At 46.2% G+C, this 22,311-nt stretch overlaps 1 protein-coding gene across 1 annotated transcript in view; it reads left to right on the forward strand.

The window, feature by feature from the left end:
• AGTPBP1 (ATP/GTP binding carboxypeptidase 1) overlaps nt 1–22,311 on the forward strand; it is a 131,707-nt gene that overhangs the window by 97,370 nt on the left and 12,026 nt on the right. Inside the window, exons 20-22 of the mRNA XM_078772616.1 lie at nt 3,014–3,194; nt 11,886–12,015; nt 14,956–15,087. Of these exons, the coding sequence (XP_078628742.1) occupies nt 3,014–3,194; nt 11,886–12,015; nt 14,956–15,087 (443 nt within the window). The remainder of the gene's footprint in view (nt 1–3,013; nt 3,195–11,885; nt 12,016–14,955; nt 15,088–22,311) is intronic.

Consider the following 22,311-nt stretch of genomic DNA (forward strand, 5'->3'; position numbering starts at 1 on the left):
GGAAATAATTGCGTCATGGCTCATTCTTAAAAACTCTGCAATTGGACCAAAAAACATGTTTATTTAGGATATTAAAAGTGCTAACGTTATGAAGTTAAAATTAGACAAATAGACCTCTCGATGCCATGAATATGATATTTGTTTTACATGACCTTCATGAAAAAAATTCAGAATGCAAAAAATTCGACGTCATAGGTCACATGATTTGGCCACCATAGTGTTTTCTTGAAAAACTCTAAAACCCCTTTTTCTCCGCAATGGCTGAACAGATTGAGCCCAAACTTTGCATGCAGAATCGCATGCCCAGGACGAACAAAAAGTTCTTACATGACGACGTCGTACGTCGCATCGTTTAGGAGTTGCGACGTTTTTACGCATAAACATTAAATCCTATCTCCTCCCTAATTCTCGTAGATATTGAGTGGAAACTTTAGCCAAACGTTCCCCATGTGGGGAAGTTAAAACGTTACTTGGGAAGTTTCGATGAGTCACGTGGTTTGGCCGCATTAAAAATTGAACGGAAATCTTAAAAAGCTTCTATCTCTTGATCGCTGCATTGATCGACTTGGAATTTTAATCTAATGTAGCTTCTCATCAAGGGGAATAAGTGTTTAAAATTTCAACATGATTGGTTGTACGGTCTGGAATCTAGAAGTTGTTATTGTTGAAAGAAGAAGAAACGCAACACTTTTTTTTTCTCAGGCCATATAACTGATTGTGGCACTGCTACTTTTCGGATTTATTTCCTTTAAAAATCCCTCTCTCTGCAATAGTTGGACCGATTGACAGGAAATTTTCACCATCGGAGCGCCTGGGACTGTACAATATTTTAATGGTCATTATGACATCACAGGCCATGTGGTATGGGTGCCATCTTGAAAAAAATCGAAAAACTTTGCGCCTCTTTTTCTCCAAAAGCACTGCACAGAATTTTTTTTGACATGTCTCATTGTAAAGAACACTCCATGCAAAATAAAATGTGTGAATGATGATGTCATATGTGCCTCCATTATGACGTCATAATTCCACAAGTAAAAAACATCTGATCAGGATGAAATTTCTTGAGCATCATATAGGGATAAATTGATGGAGAAAAAAAAAAAAAATGCAAAAGTGGGGTTGTTATAAAGTTAAAAAGAGTGTGGGGATGTGTGTGTGTGTGTGTGTGTGTGTGTGTGTGTGTGTGTGTGTGTGTGTGTGTATGGGGATGTGTGTGTGTGTGTGTGGGGGGGGGGGGATGTGTGTGTGTGTGTGTGTGTGTGTGTGTGTGTTTGTGTGAATATATGTATGTGGGTGTGTGTGTGTGGGGATGTGTGTGTGTGTGGGGATGTGTGTGTGTATGGGGATGTGTGTGTGTGTGTGTGTGTGTGTGTATGGGAATGTGCGTGTGTGTGTGTGTGTGTGTGTGTATGGGGATGTGTGTGTGTGTGTGTGTATGGGGATGTGTGTGTGTGTGTGTGTGTGTGTGTGTGTGTGTGTGTGTGTGTGTGTGTGGGGGGGGGGGGGATGTGTATGTGTGTGTGTGTGTGTGTGTGTGTGTGTGTGTGTGTGTGTGTGTTTGTGTGAATGTATGGATGTGGGTGTGTGTGTGTGTGTGTGGGGATGTTTGTGTGTGTATGGGGATGTTTGTGAGTGTATGGGGGTGAGTGTGTGTATGGGGATGTGTGTGTGTGTGTGTGTGTGTGTGTGTGTGTGTGTGTGTGTGTGTGTGTGTATATGGGGATGTGTATTTGTATGGGGATGTGTGTGTGTGTGTGTGTGTGTGTGTGTGTGTGTGTGTGTGTGTGTGTGTGTGTGTGTGTGTGTGTGTGTGTGTGTGTGTGGGGGTGTGTGTGTGTGTGTGTGTGATGTAAGTGTGAGAAAAAATTAATTTCTTTCGCAATTAATAATGCGAAAGCGGGGTTGTTTGTTATAAAGTTAAAAAGAGTGTGGGGATGTGTGTGTGTGTGTGTGTTTGTGTTTGTGTGTGTGTATGGGGATGTGTGGGGGGGGGGGGGATGTGTGTGTTTGTGTGTGTGTGTGTGTGTGTTTGTGTGAATATATGTATGTGGATGTGTGTGGGGATGTGTGTGTGTATGGGGATGTGTGTGTGTGTATGGGGATGTGTGTGTGTGTGTGTATGGGGATGTGTGTGTGTGTGGGGGGTGGGGGGGAATGTGTGTGTGTGTGTGTGTGTGTGTGTGTTTGTGTGAATGTATGTATGTGGGTGTGTGTGTGTGGGGATGTTTGTGTGTGTATGGGAATGTTTGTGTGTGTATAGGGGTGAGTGTGTGTATGGGGATGTGTGTGTGTGTGTGTGTGTGTGTGTGTGTGTGTGTGTGTGTGTGTGTGTGTGTGTGTGTGTGTGGGGATGTGTATTTGTATGGGGATGTGTGTGTGTGTGTATGGGGGTGTGTGTGTGTGTGTGTGTGTGTGTGTGTGTGTGTGGGGGGGGGGGGGGAATGTGTGTGTGTGTGTGTGTGTGTGTGTTTGTGTGAATGTATGTATGTGGGTGTGTGTGTATGGGGATGTTTGTGTGTGTATAGGGGTGAGTGTGTGTATGGGAATGTGTGTGTGTGTGTGTGTGTGTGTGTGTGTGTGTGTGTGTGTGTGTGTGTGTGTGTGTGTGTGTGTGTGTGTGTGTGTGTGTGTGTGTGTGTGTGTGTGTGATGTAAGTGTGAGAAAAAAAAGTGAAAACGGGGTTGTATGAAAGCGGGAGGGCAGAGTAAACCGGTCATCACTGCCAGCAGTTATAAAGTGGCAGTTCTAGTTTCTTATTATTATTAATAACACCTGTATTATCAAGAGACCAAACTGCAATCGTTATGTGTTTCTGTTTAGGTTTTTTGAACCATAAGTGGTTTACAATGCTCTTGGCAGTAGGCTGTGTCCATACTACCAGCCCTTGTTGGACCGAGAAAACTCACATGATTTTCCAATTGTGGCCTAGTTCAAAGTTGTGTTTGTGGTTTCCTGCAAAGTAACTTTCTCTGATTACTATCGACTCAATCCTACTCTTGTTTACAATGGCCAGGCAACCGTCCCTATGTTTTCCTGACGGCACGTGTCCACCCTGGAGAGAGTAATGCCAGCTGGGTCATGCATGGGATCCTTAACTTCCTCCTAGGCAGCTGCCCACTGGCTCAGAGTGTCCGGGAGGCATTTGTACTCAAGATTGTCCCCATGTTGAACCCAGATGGTGTCATCAATGGCAGGTGCAGTTCATTCCAGTGATATCCATCATTCAGCAATAAAAACACATCGATGTATTCGACCTGCTTACACAATCGATATATTCACCTTGCTTGCACCTATTAAGTCATTCATCCTGTTTACACACATTACATAATTAATCATGCTTACGTATTACTATATTTCCCTTGTTTACATATTACTGCATTCACCTTGCTTATACATAGTACATCATTCATCCTGCTTACATATCACTACATTCCCTTAGCTTACACATATCCCTGGATTTACCTTGTTTATGTATTACTGCATTCACCTTACTTACACGTATCGCTGCATTCACCTTGCTGACGCACATATGGCCACATTCATCTTGCTTACACACTGCCGCATTCATATTGCTTACACATAACATCCACCTTGCTTACACTATAAATGTGGTAACCTTGCTTATGCATGGCTGCATTCATCCTGCTTAGCTATTACTGCATTCACCTTACTTACATATCATTGTAATCACCTTGCTTACACAAATGTGTTTGCCTTGCTTACACATCACTGCATTCACTTTAGTTAACTGTATTACTACATTTACTCATAGATTGTTAAACATATTACTGCATCACCTTGCTTACACATATGCGTTAATCTTACTTCATGTTTCATTGCGTGCACCTTGCTTGCACAAATCACTGCATTTAACTTGCACATAAAACTGTATTCATCTTGCTTACACATTATTCAAATTGCTCACACATACCACTGCATTCACCTTACTTACAAATATCACTCCATCCACCTTGCTTACACTTCAGCTGAGCTTTAATTAGCTCCACCACCAAAGGTGTGTGAAGGTTATGTTTTCACCCCCCCTGCATGTTTTTACCCCTGTCTGTTTGTCTGTCTGTCTGTGAACAGCATGTCACAAAAAGTTATGGATGGATTTTGACGAAATTTGGTGGAGAGTTTGGGTATGTGGTAATGACGAAATTATTTGATTTTGGTGAATATCTGGATCCGAGATTTGTTTAGGTGATTCTTCACCATTGATTGGGCAAAAAACTATATATACCACGATATCTCAAAAAGTTTTTTTTAAAATACTTGGGCTAAGGCTCGTAATAGAGCTGACACACACAGACACACACACACACACACACACACACACACACACACACACACACACACACGGATATACTGAGGAGACAAACACTTAACACAGCCACTGAGCTTCGGGAAAGTGCCATCACTACCGTCATTTCCCGGGATACTCTGGGTACCAGCAACGTCATAACAATGGCGTCGCTTTTCTCACCGTACTCAGCGGGGCATTTCCTCAAGAGGAATTTCCTCCTCCCCATGGATTCCAACCGATGGGAATTTTCCGTACTATATCCTTTTCAAGCAAGGAAGCAGCACGTTGTGGGAGCTGTGCTCGCACGATAAAGCCAGACAAAATGGACGACAAAGGAACGACGTTTCACCGAGCTATTTATTTAGCTCAAAACCAAAGAACTCAAAAGCACACTCTCCATCCGCCCCTCGAACGGGCGGCAATTTATGACGCAAACTGAACACACAAAAGCCACGCCTCTCAGGCGGGGCGTGGTATGCAAAATAGGTAAGTCACGTGTTCGCCCGAGAAGGGCAAGTCTGGACACGCCCTGGTGAGTCCGGACACGTGACCACTCGCCGGTTGCGTCATCGGCCGGTGCACGGTAATTGTGTCATGCTTCCGGTAACAGCTACATGCGCCCCCCCCAGAATTAACCTGCACCGGGAGAGTCAGTTTGAGGGGGGTCCTGATGACCTGGCCGAAACGACCCCTGGCGATTCGTGTGGGGGTGGTAGGCGGCGTGGCGGTGAATGGTCGGGCGGGGGACTTGGTTGATGGGGGACGGCCCCGTCGTGGAGGAAGGGCCAACCGTGGAGGTTGGTCGAGGTCCAAATGGGCCGGCTTGAGGCAGTCCACGGAGATGCGGTCCGGCTTGCCGCCGATGTCGACGATGAATGACTTGTCGTCCCTCTGCAGGACCCAGAAAGGTCCATCGTACGGCGGCCGGAGCGGTCCCCGGTGTGCATCGTGCCGGATAAAAACGTACTCCGCAGTGCGAAGTGCTGGGGGGACGTGGGGTTGGGGGCAGCCGTGGTGGGACGTGGGCACGGGGGCAAATCTCCTGGCGGCCTCTTGGAGGACCGAGCGTTGGCGAGCCGCGGACCAGGGGCCGGTGGCGTCAGGGATGAATTAGCCCGGCATGCGCAGTGGCTGGCCATAGACCAGCTTGGCGGTGGAAGCCTGGAGGTCCTCTTTAGGGGCCGTTCGGAGGCCCAATAGGACCCACGGGAGCCTGTCGGCCCAACCGTCGTCCTGGAGGCTGGCCCTGAGAGCGGCCTTCATCGAGCGGTAGAACCGCTCGCACAAGCCGTTGGCTTGGGGGTGGTAGGCCGTGGTGTGGTGTAGCTTGACCCCCAAGGCCTGGGCGACCGCGCCCCAAAGCTCGGAGGTGAATTGCGGGCCTCTGTCAGAGGAGATGTCCGAGGGCGCACCGAAATGGGCAATCCAAGTGCCAATGAAGGCCTGCGCCACGTCGGCGGATGTTGTTGATGCCAGCGGGACGGCCTCCGGCCACCTGGTGGTCCTGTCCACCATCGTGAGGAGGTGGGTGAAACCCCGCGAGGAGGGAAGGGGTCCCACCAGGTCCACATTGACGTGGTCGAAGCGCCGCGCGGGCACGTCGAATGGTGCCAACGGGGCCTGGGTGTGCCGGTGGACCTTCGCGCGCTGGCAGGCGACACAGGCATTGGCCCAGTCACGGACGTCCTTGCGGAGCCCGTGCCAGACGAACTTTGCTGCCACGAGCTTCTGTGATGCCTTCCGGCCCGGGTGGGAAAGGCCGTGAAGGGCGTCAAAAATGTGCCGCTGCCATCCGGTGGGCACGATGGGGCGAGGTTGGCCCATGGAAACGTCGCACAGGAGAACTGTGCCTGTGTCCTCGAAGGGGACGTCGGCCAACCGCAGGCCTGTGTCTGCTGTCCGGAGGGCTTGCACCGTGGGATCGGCGGTCTGGTCGGCAGCCATGCGGGTGAAGTCCACACCCAGGTGGACGGCGTTCGCGCCGGACCGGGAGAGGCAATCGGCCACAGCGTTGTCCTTGCCCGCGACGTGCCGGATGTCCATCGTAAATTCGGACACGGCGGAGAGGTGGCGCTGCTGGCGGGCCGACCACGGCTCCGTAACCTTGGCCATGGCGAAGACCAGGGGGTTTGTGGTCCACAAACGCCGTGAACGGGCGGCCCTCCAAAAGATGGCGGAAGTGGCGAACGGCCAGGTAAAGACCGAGGAGATCGCGGTCGAAAGCGCTATACTTGCGCTCGTTAGGGCAAAGCTGTCGGCTGAAGAAGGCCAGCGGTTGCCAAGCTCCGTTCACCCACTGTTCATGCACGGGGCCCACCGCGTAGTCGGAAGCGTCCGTGGTGAGGGCGATGGGTGCGTCGAGCGCCGGGTGTGCCAGCATGGTCGCGTTGGCGAGGGCCAGGTTAGCGCCCGTGAACGCCGCATCCATCTCTGTGGTCCAGGCGACATCGTGCTTGGCCGGCTTGCCCCGGAGGGCTTCGTGCAGTGGGCGCATGAGTTGGGCGGCACGAGGCACGAACCGGTGGTAAAAATTTACTCTCCCCAAAAATTCCTGTAGGGCCTTGATGGAGCGGGGGCGCGGGAAACTTGTGACTGCCTCCACCTTGGTAGGCAGCGGGGCGGCCCCACGCTTCGTGATGCGGTGTCCCAGGAAGTCGACGACCGTTACGCCAAACTGGCATTTCGCCGGGTTGATGATGAGGCCGTGCTGGCCGAGGCGCTCGAAAAGCGTGCGCAGGTGGACGAGGTGCTCCGCCCGGGAAGTGCTGGCGATGAGAATGTCATCCAGGTAGACGAACAGAAAGGTGAGATCGCGCAGCACACTGTCCATCAGCCGCTGGAAGGCCTGGGCCGCGTTCTTAAGGCCGAACGGCATTCGGAGGAACGCGAAGAGGCTAAAAGGTGTAATTACAGCCGTCTTCGGAACGTCGGCCGGCCGGACAGGTACCTGGTGGTAGCTCCGAATAAGGTCGACCTTGGAGAAGATCACCCACCCCACCAAACGGGCGGAAAAGTCCTGTATGTGTGGTATCGGGTACCGGTCGGGGGTGGTGGCGTCGTTGAGGCGGCGGTAATCGCCGCATGGTCGCCATCCGCCACCCGGTTTGGGCACGATGTGCAGGGGCGAGGCCCACGCGCTATTCGAGCACCGCACAATGCCCAATCGCTCCGGCGCATCGAATTCCGCCTTCGCCATGGCGAGTTTGGCCGGGTTGAGGCGGCGAGCCCTGGCGTAGACCGGTGGACCTGTGGTCGGGATGTGGTGTTCGACGCCATGCTTGACGGCGACGGCCGAAAACGTCGGCTGCGTGAGGGCGGGAAACTCGGCGAGTAGGCGGGTGAAATCGTCCATGGCCGGGAGCGCGCATGCTAGCTTGGTCGGAGCGGAGCCGCTCAATGAGCAAGCGAGCGAGCTGAAGGTCTCCGCGTTGATGAGCCGACGCCGTTTGACGTCGACCAAAAGCCCATGCGCACAAAGAAAATCTGCACCCAGCAAGGCCATGGGCACGTTCGCCGTGATGAAGTCCCACCTGAAGCACTGGCCCCCGAAGCAGAATGCGACGCTGCGCAAACCGTAGGTGCGGATGGACGAGCCGTTTGCGGCGACCAAGGCGGGGCCGCATAGCGCGGCCTGTTTGTCCTCCACCGAGGCAGGTATCACGCTCAGCTGAGCGCCGGTGTCACACAAAAAACGCCGCCCGGACTCCGTGCCCGTGATAAACAGAAGGCTGCCTGAATGGCCGACGCTCATGGCAGGCAGCGAGCGCCGGCCTGGTCATTTCCCGACCCGCCGAAAGTGCACGGTGGGCGGCACGTTCTGGCCTTCTGCCTGAACCTGGCATGGTAATAGCACATTGTCCGCTCTGGTGGAGGCTCCAGCGGTCGCGTCGGGTTCGGTCGACGGGGCGTCGCGGCGGCCGCAGCCGTCAGTGGCGCGGGCTCGGCCGGTAGAGGCGCCGGTCATGGCGCGGGCATTGCCTCGGTCGGCCCAGGGTCCCAGGCGGCCGCTCCGATGTGTCGCCTGGCCGAGAAAAATTTATCGGCCTCCTTGGCCAGGGCGCGAGGGTCCGTGATGGGCGAATTAGCCGAAGCTAACCGTACCTGCCCGGGTAGCCGCTGGAGGAACAGCTCGCGGAATAGGAAGTCCGGGCTGTGGTCACCGAGAAGAGCAAGCATGTGGTCCATGCTTTCGGATGGACGGGCCTCGCCCAGCTCCGGGAGGTGTAGTAGTTGTCGTGCGCGTTCGGTCTCCGTGATTCCAAACGCACCGAGGAGTAGGCCTTTGAGCGCGCCGTATTTGTCTGCGTTCGGCGGGTGCTGGAGGAAGCTCAGAACCCGGGCAGTGGAGGAGGCGGAGGCGGTGAGCACGGAGACCACATGGTGGTAGCGCGTCGTGTCCTCCGTGATGTTCCACAGGGCGAATTGAGAAGCCGCTTGAGCAAACCAAACGGCCGCGTGAGATTCCCAAAAGCCCGGGAGCTTCAAAGCTACAGCTGACTCCATCGCCGTGTTCGTAGAAAGGGGTCACCAATTGTGGGAGCTGTGCTCGCACGATAAAGCCAGACAAAATGGACGACACAGGAACGAAGTTTCACCGAGCTATTTATTTAGCTCAAAACCAAAGAACTCAAAAGCACACTCTCTATCCGCCCCTCGAACGGGCGGCAATTTATAACGCAAACTGAACACACAAAAGCCACGCCTCTCAGGCGGGGCATGGTATGCAAAATAGGTAAGTCAAGTGTTCGCCCGAGAAGTGCAAGTCTGGACATGCCCTGGTGAGTCCGGACACGTGACCGCTCGCCGGTTGCGTCATCGGCCGGTGCACGGTAATTGTGTCATGCTTCCGGTAACCGCTACAACGTGCTATTTTTAAAGTCTTTGATATGACGTGAACCGTTCCAATCCAGATGGATGTTTTTTAGGAGACACCATCTCCTTACTGGATGGCTATTGACTCATCCGCCCTTTGCCAGGTGTTGTTTTTTGTCGTGGCAGGGTGTCACAGTCACCCTCCCCACTAGCAAAGCCAGTGAGGGGTGTCGGTTCAGTCGTTGACAACCCGACTATGCGGCAGGTAGACAGGGTTACATGTTACCAGTGGCATTCCCAAAAGACTGATCTGATCTGAAATGGTATACTTTCTACTTCCGTGACAAACGGAAGCGCCCCATAGGAGGTTCTACTTGTCATTGCGAGAAGGGGAGGTGAAAATGCATTCGCTTTGCATACATATCACTTCATTCACCTTATGATGCCTGGAGTATGGTCAGTTAAGTTTTGTATCCATTGATAGACCGGACCTGGATCCGGACCTGAACCAAAATCAAATTGGCTTGTTCTTGCCACCTTACCAACTCATCCACCTTCTTTCATCCAAATATATCCACAATCTTTTGAAATATCGTGCTATATTGTACAGTATGTCGTTTTTGGCCCTATCACTCAATGGTGAAGAATCATTTCAAAATTATCGTATTCGGATCCGGATCTTCACCAAAACTTAATCGTTTCGTCCTTGTCATACACCCAACCTCTCCACCAAATTTCATCCGAATCCATCCACAATCTTTTTAAATATTGTGCTATATTGTGCAGTACTATACTATATGCAAAACTATACTGTATACTGCATGTGCTATATTGTGCAGTATTGTGCTATACAAAAAAAAAAAAAAAAAAAAAAGTACTAGAATATAAGACCCGTCGCTTCGCTGACGGAAATACCAATCTTTGCTGTGATGGCTAATCTATGGGAGAATAAAAAAAGGATTCCTGTGAGAACCTGCTCTCCCTGCAGGGATAACCAACATTTTTGCAGTTTGCAGTTGGCATTTGCAGTTTTGACACGTGTGTCCATGTACCCATTTAAAAAAAAAAAGTGCATCACAAACACTCCCGGGAGTTACCCGAATCCACCATGGTTGGATTTACTGAAATCCGTTAATCCGTTCTCAAGTTATAACACGACAAACAGACAGACAAACAAACAGACAGACAGACATGGCTCCTTTTATAATATAAATGACACGTGTGTCCATGTACCCATCAAAATATTAAAAAATTGGGGGGGGGGGGGGGGGGGATCACAAACACTCCCGGGAGTTACCGGAATCCACCGTAGTTGAATTTATTGAAATCCGCTAATCCATTCTCAAGTTATAACACGACAAACAAACAGACAAACAGACAGACATGGCTCCTTTTATAACCCTGTCAAGTTCGGTTGAGATTAGATAAGTAACGGCCGAATGTATTGTGGTCAGTCAGACACCAAATTGCTTATTTTAATATAACTAGCAACGGTACCCGCCCTATGGGTGGGGCTTCAATCGGGAGGCCCAAATGAAAAGGCAAAATATCAGAAATTGAAGGCTTTTTTATTTTAAACGATTCATATAAACATCCATTAAATCATATCACACGCAAATCATCAAAATCTAAACAGTACATGGCGCCCATTTAAAAAAAAGATTGAATTCTGCAAAACGGAAGCGACCGCTACACGTCTTTCTCAGTCGCAGATTTATGTGTGAAGAGTGCGCGCCGAATCTGTAACATTGAAGCGGCCGCTACACCTGTTTCTCAGTCGCTTTGCACACGCTGTCGTGTTCCTTCGGAGGCGCACGTTTATATAGGAAGAGTTCGTCAGGAGTCGATCTACTCTCTCCTGGTATGTAGAATTTCAACAAAAGCCACATCACTGTTCATATCGGTAAATATTATTCCATCGGGTTTGGAAAAACTGGAAAATTGGAAAATTAGAAAAATTGGAAAATTGGAAAAACAACATAGCCTATTTTACCCCAGGAGGTCCCAGGATTACCCACCCAAAATATCGTTGCGATCGGTTCAGCCGTTTTTGCGGTACCTTCGAATGGACGGACGGACATTTGGTGAATTATAGTAAGATGAGTAATTTGACTTTTATAAGCGGTAGCTGTGACATGCAGAGCTCTAGTTATTATTAAATGATGCAAATGTCCCTTAAGGTCATTTTTAAACAAGTGCCCTTGTGAAAAAAAAAATTCTACCATGTCAAAGACTCATGGAGGAGTTTATACATATGTTGCATGTTGGTCAAGGACATGAGGGAAGTTTTACATGAAATCCAAGGACACCACGAGATGATGGACAAATCAACACAGTACATCGATAAATGAAATCAGGATATAAATTCAGATACTCTAATATTCCCATGATGTGGAAAGAAGTCATTCGGGCTCGACCTCGGCAATGGTGAATGATATCAACTTAATTTGGCTTTCTATTGAAGGATGTAGAAAGATAAAATCCGATTGCTTCACTCTGATAGGTTGTGAAAATAACTTAAAACTAATGTTGCATTTCTTTACTGGAAATGTGCCTAATCCTGTTTAACATTCGTATTTGTGCACACGTTTGTTCATTTCGCCTCACGTTCATTATTTTCACCTATAATCGAGACTGTCTCTTTGGCTCACTGATGGCACATCATTAGCGGCACATCCTTTAGTAGAGCTCGTGTGACACACTGCCAATACATGCATTAAGCACATGCCGATTGACATGAATCTTTTCCTTCTGCTGTGCTTTGCAGTTACCGTTGCTCCCTTAGTGGGGATGACCTGAATCGCCAGTGGAAAAACCCCAGTCTGATCCTGCACCCGATCATATACCACACCAAGGGCCTTTTGCAATACCTATCCAATCTCCAACGCACACCTTTGGTGAGACATCTCAGAGCCCCACACACTTTAATGTGACATATCATTAGTGTCACCTCAAAGGGAATGCAAGACCATTAGTGTGCGTGCGCGTGCATATCTGCGTCTACATGTTTTCACTTTAAAAATGATTTTCTCTGCAACTGCTTGTCTGGTCGATGCAAAATGTAAACATAGGAGGGACTCCCTATGGAGAATTGTTTTTTTTTGCATCATAGGTCACATGGTATGGCAGCCATATTGTATTAAAGGGAAAAAATTGGACATAATTTTCTCTGAAACCGCTCAATGAAAAAAAATTGAATCTTGGCACATGTCATCAACTCCCCATGGGGTATATAGGTTGATAAGGATTATGTCATCTGTGAAGTGGTGTTCAAGCCATAATTGGTTGAATTGAAATCTTTGTCCGAAAAATCTGAAACTTCATACATCTGATCTATGATTGGATGTGAGTGAAGAATTAAATTTACGACGTCATAGGTCACATGATAGCATCCATATTGGATAAAAGGAAAAAAAATTAGACACCATTTTCTCCGAAACCATGCAACGAAAAAAACTGAAACCTGGCATATGTAATCAACTCCCCCATGGGGTATATAAGGTGATACCGATGATGTCGGCGGTGAAGTGGTATTCCAGCCATAATTGGTTGAATTTAAATCTTTGTCCAAAAAATCTGAGACTTCATACATCTGATCTATGATTGCATGTGAGTGAAAAATTACATTTATGACGTCATAGGTCACATGATAGCATCCATATTGGATGAAAGGAAAAAAAATTGGACACCATTTTCTCCGAAACCACGCAACGAAAAAAACTGAAACCTGGCATATGTAATCAACTCCCCCATGGGGTATATAAGGTGATACCGATGATGTCGGCGGTGAAGTGGTATTCCAGCCATAATTGGTTGAATTGAAATCTTTGTCTGAAAAATCTGAGACTTCATATATCTGATCTATGATTGGATGTGAGTGTCGAATTAAATTAATGACATTCATAACCCATGCCAAGAAACAATGACATAATAGGGTGTTTATTATTGTGATAACATTATTATGCCATTATGTCATAACATAATGACAAATGGATATACGGGTATATTGGCCATAATAGCGGTGGCCCATAATACTAGTGTGCTCAGTTAACGATGCTAGTTTTTTTTTGTTCAGAATTAAAGCGCGAGGCGAGACTATGCTTCTATTATTTCTTCAAGGGAAGTGTAGTTTAATTGGCAGCAATAAAATCCCGTTTTGTTATGAAACTTTACAACATGAAAATGTCCATCTATTAATTGTTTAAGGTGTGGTGCAGAGACAGATTGAGGCAACTTCACTGGAGGGTCACTGAATCTAATCGGATAAGTATGGAAACAGCCGAAAGGAGACACAAGGACAGAAGCAGCATTCATTCCATGATGCACCTCCAGAAGCACTTCTCCACAAACATACTTCCACATGCACTCCACAGCAGGACCAAAGCACATGGAGTGGCGGCTGTTACTTCAAACAGGATGCACATCTTCACATAAAACAATATGATTCTAAAACTTTATCTTGGATTTTCACAATATCTTGGATACAGAGTGTCAGTTCTGCCTCGTTTCTTTGGCGAAAATTGCAATCCTGGATGGTTGGCCACTCCGCCACTTGATAATCGACTGAGTGTGCAGGAATTTGGTCAGGGCACTGGCGCCAACTTGACTGCTCTTCATGAAAAACACCGTGGGATCTTTATCATCCACCAACTAATGCTGGCATATGGGATGCCCAGTTTAACGTCCATCCGAGGGACGGCACACAAAGTGATGCCTCTCCCTGCCTTCGAAACACCGGGATGACGTTTATAGCTGGGTCAGAATTCAAGCCCAGCCTAGACTAGACAGCTCAGAGGCGAGGGATTTTCCTTCGGGTAAACGAAACATATTTTCTCCTGTTTATTAAAGGAGGAATCCATGCAAAGTTTTCTTTTGTTGTTTGAATCTATAATTTTAAGAACAATATCTACACTTGGACCCATTATTCCCAAATACAAGTCCATTTGGCACATAATGCCTTTGCCATATCCACACTCCATTAACCTAATTTATCAATTTACTTCTTACCTCTGCTACCAAAGGTGGATGGAGGTTATGTTTTCACCCATGTCTGTCTGTTTGTCCGTTTGTCTGTCTGTCCGTTTGTGAACAAAACATCTGATAAAGTTGTGGACGGATTCGGAGGAAATTTGGCAGAGATGTAGCGTATGTGACGAGGACGAAATTATTAGATTTTGGTGAAGATCAGGATTCGGATCCGGCTAGTATAATTTTTTAAGAGATTCTTCACCATTGGGAGATAGGGCCAAAACGATACGTAGCAGAATATCTCAAAAAGTTTTGGACGGATTTGGACGAAGCTTGGACAGGTTGTGTGTGTGACAAGACAAAATCGATTCAGTTTTGGTGAAGATCCGGATCCAGCTAGTATAATATTTAAGTGATTCTTCACCATTGAGTGTTATGGCCAACCATGCTGTCTACTGAGTGCCGATCTAGTCTTTTATGTACTAACCCAATTCTAATAATTAACAATGTAAAAACTTCGACAGTATGTCCCTTTTTAATGAACTTGAATCTCCAATTATTACCTCTCGGAATGTAAGTTTAACCAGGACATCGTCCACCACATAGTACTTTACTTTTTCGAAGACTACTGTGGGATCTTTAACATCTGTGCAACTTAATTCAAGCAGGACAGCCAGCTTTGCATCTGGCATACTCTGTAGCAGAGCTCACCCACAGGCACCGACATTAGATATAAAATGGGAATTTAACCATGGGAGTACTGATTACGAGACAGCTCTGACGCGTGCTGTTGACCAAATGAGCCATCCTGGCTCCCCTCGGCCTGTAATAAGATGATTAAGTTTGATTCATTTTTTTCTTTCTTTCAGGTTTTCTGTGACTTCCACGGACACTCTCGTAAAAAGAACATATTCTTGTACGGTTGCAGCCTCAACGAGACCCTTTTACAGTCGAAGAGCAAGTACCGAAGCTCTGATATGTGTGAGGATCTAGCTTATAGGGTGAGTGTCCTTTCCATAAAATGGCATATCATGTGATATTTGTGTTTAGCCTGGTGTTGGCGTAGCGGTTAGGGTGCCGGCTTGGGATCCTAGGATCCTGGGTTCAAATCCCGGTCATCGCTGAATTAATGCCAGGGGGGTTGACTCAGCCTGTCATTCCTCCGAGGTCAGCAAATTGAGTACCAGTTCACTGGTAATTGCCTGTGTGTCGCATTAGGCGACTAATAGGGTTGGTGGCAGGAAGGGCATCCGGCCATAAAACATTGCTCCAAAAAGGGGACCACGGTGCCCGAAAAAGGCCAACTCCTGCTCTGCAGGGAAAAATAGCCTCTAAAGGTGGTTCTTTTTTGTTGTTCTTCACATGAAGTCATGTGACAAGTCCTATCTCTTTAGCCTGTACTCTCACTGAGAGCACCAATAAGAGTCTTTCTACAAACAGCCAAGCTGCAAGCTGTGCTACCAGGTGACCGTTCGCCATCACACCGACCACATTCCATTCTGCAGTTATAACTCTTTTTCTTTAATCCGCAAGTCTTAATCGCATTTGCTAGAGGTCGGTGGTTCGATCCCCGGCCCAGTCATACCAAATACGTTAAAGATGGTTCCAGTACCAAATACCTTAAAGATGGTACGTGCTGCTTCTTTGCTTGACGATCAGGATGGAGCAAAGAGGATGGAGCACTGACAAACAACTATATGTTGGCAAGCATTGTGCAGGCTTTGATGTGCCGAATGGCCTCCTGCATTGAAGTTCCTTGTAAGGATCTAACATTATTATATTAACAGTATCCGCGTTCATAAAATGTGTAACGTGAGTCAAAGAGAGCCCAAAGTTGTAAACAATTCGTTATTAAAATGACATTATGTATCCATCTTTCTGCTACATCATATTCCTTGTGCTTCCCTATCCTCTTTGCCTGCTTGCAATTCGTCACATTATGTAGTCTCTTTAGTGTGCAAGCAAATTGTTTTTTGTTGTTTTTTAACCTCACCCTTTGTTGCGTAAGTCGTTCGATTGCGTCGTGTCGCCCCCATGATTTAACGGCTTCCAAGGAGGGAGGGCATGGTCACAAAACGATGCCTTGGCCTCACTCCCGACGAATCGGAACGCCGATGTGGCACTTCCGCTGCTAATGTTTGCATCCTTCATAATGAATAGACAGTCGAGTCGTCAATTATTAATATGGCAAAGCTTTTATGGTTACATTGGCCGTTGATTCATGGTCGTCGTGGTTTTTATCGTTACTTGCGGCTCTGCACGGTGGTTTTTGAGGTCGGCTGTTGCGTTGAGTTGCGCCTTGTGGTGTCAATTCTCACTTGAGTTGTTATGGTCGCTAATTGGATTTTGGTTATTTCAAGAGCCTATGTTTTATCCCACATGAATATTTAACACTATTATAATGCTCATGCTTGTTATATGTGTGTTTTATTGTTATATATTTTGCATTCTGTGATGGAGGCCAGTTTTCTTTATGGTTGTGTTAGCAGCAAAGATTGTACTACGGTACTGTCCTCTTGATAAGGGCACTTGACTGCAATCCCAGAGTTTGATGGTTCAAGTCTGACTGAAGGCAGCGGTATTAAGGGATTATAAGCATATTATAAAGTTCTGAAACCCAAGGTATAGTCTTTTTAGAATTACTGAATTGCTATTAGATTTATCAATAGCCTGGTGTTGGGCTAGCGGCTAGGGTGCCAGCTTAGGATCCTAGGATCCTGGGTTCGAATCCCGGTCGATCGCTGAATTAACGCCAGGGGGGTTGACTCAGCCTGTCATCCTTCCGAGGTCGGCTAATTGAGTACCAGTTCACTGGTAATTCCCTGTTTGTCGTAAAAAGGGTTGGCGGCAAGAAGGGCATCCGGCCGTAAAACATTGCTTCAAAAAGGGGACCAAAAAAAAAAACAACAACAACCACGGTCCCCGAAAAAGGCCAACCCCCGCTTGCGGGGAAAAATGGCCTCTAAAGGTGGTTTTTATTTATTTATTAGATTTATCAGTAAAATCATCACTTGCTTTCAAATGGTCTTCTGCAACAAGGTACCTGTTCTGGTCTACATGTGATGCTAGATAAAGAATGGGTGGTTTACACATGGTGTTTATAAACTTAAAAAGAGAACTTTTCCCTTTGGATGAAATATTTCACTTCATGCAACAACAGTCTCCATGATACACTCTGATGTGTTGATGCAGCTCCCCATGGCTCCCTGTGCATACCATAGTGTTGTTTCCACAGATGTGAGGAGGTCTTCATTTTCTTTTCAAACTGGCTGTTTACACACCCTAAGGGTGTGGAAAGAATGTGAATTTCCTGAGGAGAGGGCTTGGACTTGAGCTTGGACTGCCCTTTTACGCATTTGCCAAAAACTATACTCCTTCCCCATCCCGAGCAGGGCGGAGCTTTGCTTATCCTCTTCCTGAAGAGAAGGGTGGAGCTTGCATTAAGCAAGCAACCAAGCAAACTATATATATATGCACACACGTGTGGAACATGCTTGCAGACTGTAAGCAGAAGCTGGGGTGCATCCCCTGTGCAGACATAATTAAATCGGCTTTATAATATATTTATTGAAGTGTATCGTTAAAGAACGTTGTATATTTGATGAATTGGAGAAGTGGATTGTGATTGCCTTCTGTAAGCAGCAAAATAACTCAAATAAATAACTCAAAATAACTCAATAATCAGTGATCAGAATGAGCTCTTAATTTCACAGTTTACAGCTACAGGAAATTTTAATGTAAATACATCAAAAGCTATTAAATAAAACTATTCTCCACATTCTAATTGGTTCCGAGGAAATGTTAAGGGATGGAGTTTGTAATTTTAAGTCGAAGACCAACATTAAGACATTAATTTAGAATTTATAAACCGAAGTGGAAGATAAACAGTAACTCTCATATTCTTGTAGCTGCTTTGACATTGCACATCTTCAACAACAGATTTAGTTTGAGTTATCAGCCATATTTTCCCTTTTTGATGCATTAATTGAATTTAGATTAGAAATGATTCACATAATATGCTGCAAGAGAGATATAGTTGTGTTAATATCTGATCTGGATTCAATTCCCAACCCGAAGAAAAATGCAGTACAGCACAGTATAACAGTCACATACAGTCACGTGAAAAACTAAGTACACCCCATGTAAAGTTTTGACTTTTTCAACATATTTCAACATACAGCTATTTGATCTTCATTTCAACAATATTGACAGATAAAGGTGATATAATATAACAAATATCATGAAACATTTACATTTTGTAGTCCATTGTATAATTTAAATAAACATGAATGCAAATTTCGCATGTGGAAAAAGTAAGTACGCCCTTGGCTCTAATAGGTGGTATTGCCCCCTTTGGCAGAAACAACCTCAAGTAGGCGTTTCTTATAACTGTCTACCAGTCTCTGACATCCACTGGGAGAAATTTTTGCCCACTCCTCCATGCAGAATTCTTTCAGCTGTGCGATGTTTGAGGGGTTTCTTGCATGCACAGCTCGTTTCAAATCCCCCCACAACATCTCGATTGGACTTAGATCCGGGTTTTGACTTGGCCATTCCAGAACCCTCCATTTCTTTCTTTTCAGCCATTCCTTGGTGGATTTACTGGTATGTTTAGGGTCATGTTTGGTCATGTTTATGTTTTAGGTCCCCCCATCCTCTTTTTTGAAATACCAACTTCTTTCCTGGAAGTCCTTGGTGTCCTTGTGTTTATCCTTCTCCCACCCCCCCCCCCCCCTTCCCACGCCGCCTCCCCCCAAGTCCTCTCCCTCTCACACATTCCCGATGTCCCTCACAAATGTTGTGTTTATGTGCTTCCCCTTCTCTCCCCATCTTGTCTACCACTCCCCTTTTTATACACTTTGTTTGTTTGTCTGTTTGATTTGTTTGTGTGATAAATGTTAGCTCTTTCACGAGCCTCGATTATGTATACAAAAAAAAAAAAAAAAAAATTGTCATGTTGCAATGTCCACCTTCGGTTGAGCTTCAACTCTCCGACAGATGGCCTCACATTATCCTCAAGCACCCTCTGGTACAATGAAGAATTCATAGTGGATTATATGATGGTGAGCTGCCCAGGCCCTGATGCAGCAAAGCTGCCCCAAACCATAATATTTCCACCACCATGCTTTACAGTTGGTATCAGGTTCTTGTGGTCAAATGCTGTCTTTGGTTTTCGCCAAACATGTCTTCTGGTACTGTGGCCAAATAGCTCTACCTTTGACTCATCTGTTGGCAAACTTTAGTCTTGCCCTGATGTTCTTTCTGGACAGCAAAGGTTTCCTCCTGGCACACCTCCCATGTAGATCAAATTTGTGCAGCCTCTTTCTAATGGTGGACTCGTGCACTTTGACATCAACAGTGGCAAGAGCTACCTGTAGGTCCCGTGATGACATTCTGGGGTTCTTAGAGACTTCTTTCAGCATCTTGCTGTCTGCTCTCGGGCTGAACTTGATCTTCTGGACAGTGGAATGATTGATTTCAAATTGTTTGAAGATCTTTTTAAATCCCTTCCCAGACTCGTAGGCATCTATACCTTCTTTCTGAAGGCCTCAGAGAGCTCTTTTGATCTAGGCATGGTGACGCCGCACACTTCAACAACAAAGAGCAAACCAAACTAAATGTCTGAGGTTTAAATAAGACAGGTTCCTCCAAGATCCTCTCTAACGATGTTCTCATCATTTGCACCTGAGCTGGTGCACCTGATTCTAATTTTAGGTATTTGAAGTGGTGATAAATGTAGGGGTGTACTTACTTTTTCCTCATGCGAAATTTGCATTTATGTTTATTTAAATTATACGATGGACTACAAAATGTAAATGTTTCATGATATTTGTTGTATCATATCACCTTTATCTATCAATATTGTTGAAATGAAGATCAAATAGCTGTATGTTGAAATATGTTGAAAAAGTCAAAACTTTACATGGGGTGTACTTACTTTTTCATGTGACTGTAGATGACAAGTGAACCGCATTTCATGAGTTTTGCCCGTTTTGTTTCCCTTCCATTCCAATCACAAGGATTGACGACACAGACTGATAGATCTGTAGCAGCCTGTAGCCGATATCCAATGTATCACTCTAGTCAAATGGCTGTGTGACATAATGAGCTTTCCAAAACATGACCATCATTAGCAAGACCGAAGGCCACGCACCACCCTCTAGGATTCTGCATGCAGTCCCACTTCGCTTCTGAACACGTCCAATAAATATATAAAATAAAAACCCCCTTTCGATTCTGACCAACCCGTTTTTCATCACCTCCAACTTGCCATGTATGCAGTCGTTATGCACGCTTTTATTAGATGATGGGAGCATGCTTTACTAGGTAGACAAAACGCTGCTGCGTAGCATAAATTCCATTTCCAAAAAACCTAAATTCCATCTCTGATCCATCCCCAGTCTGTTCCAAGGGGGCAGGTCCAAACAAACCTTGCCCCACCCCACTTTGTTCCATCATAAGCCCACAACAAAAGTAAAATGTCAAAATATGTCGTGATGGTAATCCATAACAGGATTGTGGTGTCGTATTGTGGTGTTATTCCTACCTTGTTTGATTGTTTGTTTGTTTTTGAGATTTTATCCCTTGATGTTTTTACATTTTTTTAATAATTTTTTTTTCTTGTATGTATACGTATATGTATATCGCAAAGGTGGGCGGTCCGCTTCGAAAGTCCGCTTATCCGCTTATCCGCTGCAGCGGACTAACGTTTTCGAAGCGGATAAGCGAATCGGAACAATCCCCGGAAACCGAAGCGGATAAGCGTAAGCGGACTACCGAAAAATTAAAGCGCATCGCGATTCGCCAAATCAGCTGTTAGCCTGAGCCGTTACTCTAGAATTGTGAATATTTATTTAAGTGAATAATAAGTGAAAACTGAATATTTTATTGGACGCTAGAGCGGCAATAACGTCAAGATTGAGAGATTTCTGACTCTCCAGCCCAGCGGCTGTGCCAGGGACAGGCACACGAGCGACGCAAACCAGCAGTCCCAGCACAACGACCTCAAGGCGGCCCTCGACGGCGGCAGCAGACGCGGCCGCCACAAGTCCTTCCAGGACATGGCCGGCGCCAGGTCTGTTGACTAGTAGACTCTCTTGTCAAAGAAAGGACGGGCAAATTGATTTTTCTTTAATGTAACTTGCATATATTAAAATTATATTTAAATTAACTGTAGAGTCGAGTAGAGTCGAGTGGAAAACTTTATTTCAATAAATTTTGAATAAATTTTATTTAAATAAAAATGTATATTTTTGATCTTAAAAGCTTTGTTTGTCTTTGTAGTAGTTAGAAATGGCTATTTAGGCTTTAAAAGCATTAAATTCCCTTTAGAAACGTCAAAATTCGCTTTAAAAACGTCGAAGCGCTTTTAAAAAATCGAATCGAAGCGGATAAGCGGTAAGCGGACTAAGATTTTCGGCCGCTGAAGCGGATAAGCGAATCGGACTACACGGGCTGGCGGAGCGGATAAGCGGTAAGCGGCCTTAAAATTTTCCGAATCGCGCCCACCTTTATGTATATGTATACGTATATATATATGTATATGTATATGTATATGTATTATCACATCGATGGGTTCACTAACCATCACTGCATTCATTTATCAATTCACAATCCCCCAAAGATCGTTCCCATCAAGCCGAGACTTGCGGTTGCTCACAGGCAGAAAGCAGAAAAACGTTTCTCATGAATAATAGGGATTTATTAAAAAGAATACCAGAGATAAGGAAGGGCAGGACATTATAAGCACACAGAACAGATCTGGTGGTTAACAGACACAAATAGGGCAGAAGAGAACACGCAAACTTATGTATAAACAAACTATCAGACATCACCCCAGCTATGGCACCCTTACCAAAAGTGTTCCAGCCACCACAAGGGCTCTACAGCTCACCTCTGGCATCATAATTACTTACATGTGTGGCCTCAACTCGGCAGTGGAGAGGTCCTGTAATGTTGTGATGGTGGTGTATCCATGTGTGTATGTCCACAGCACAAAGTCCCACTTTGACGAAAGTGCTGGGCTTCCCGTCCATATCACTCACTCCCTTCCACTCCTCTCCCCCCCCCCCCCACCCCCCAGCACCATAGTGCACCCTTTGCTGTACACCCCACCAGAGGGGTGTCTTTTGACAAGAGTGGCCGGGCTGAAGCCATCCGGGTCGGAGGTGAAACTTTGGTCGGACTTATGTCCACAGGAGATCAGGGTAACGTTCTTGTCACGC

The sequence above is a fragment of the Myxine glutinosa genome, chromosome 2 (genome assembly GCF_964187855.1).
Source record: "Myxine glutinosa chromosome 2, kmMyxGlut1.1, whole genome shotgun sequence".
NCBI classification, from domain to species: domain Eukaryota; kingdom Metazoa; phylum Chordata; class Myxini; order Myxiniformes; family Myxinidae; genus Myxine; species Myxine glutinosa.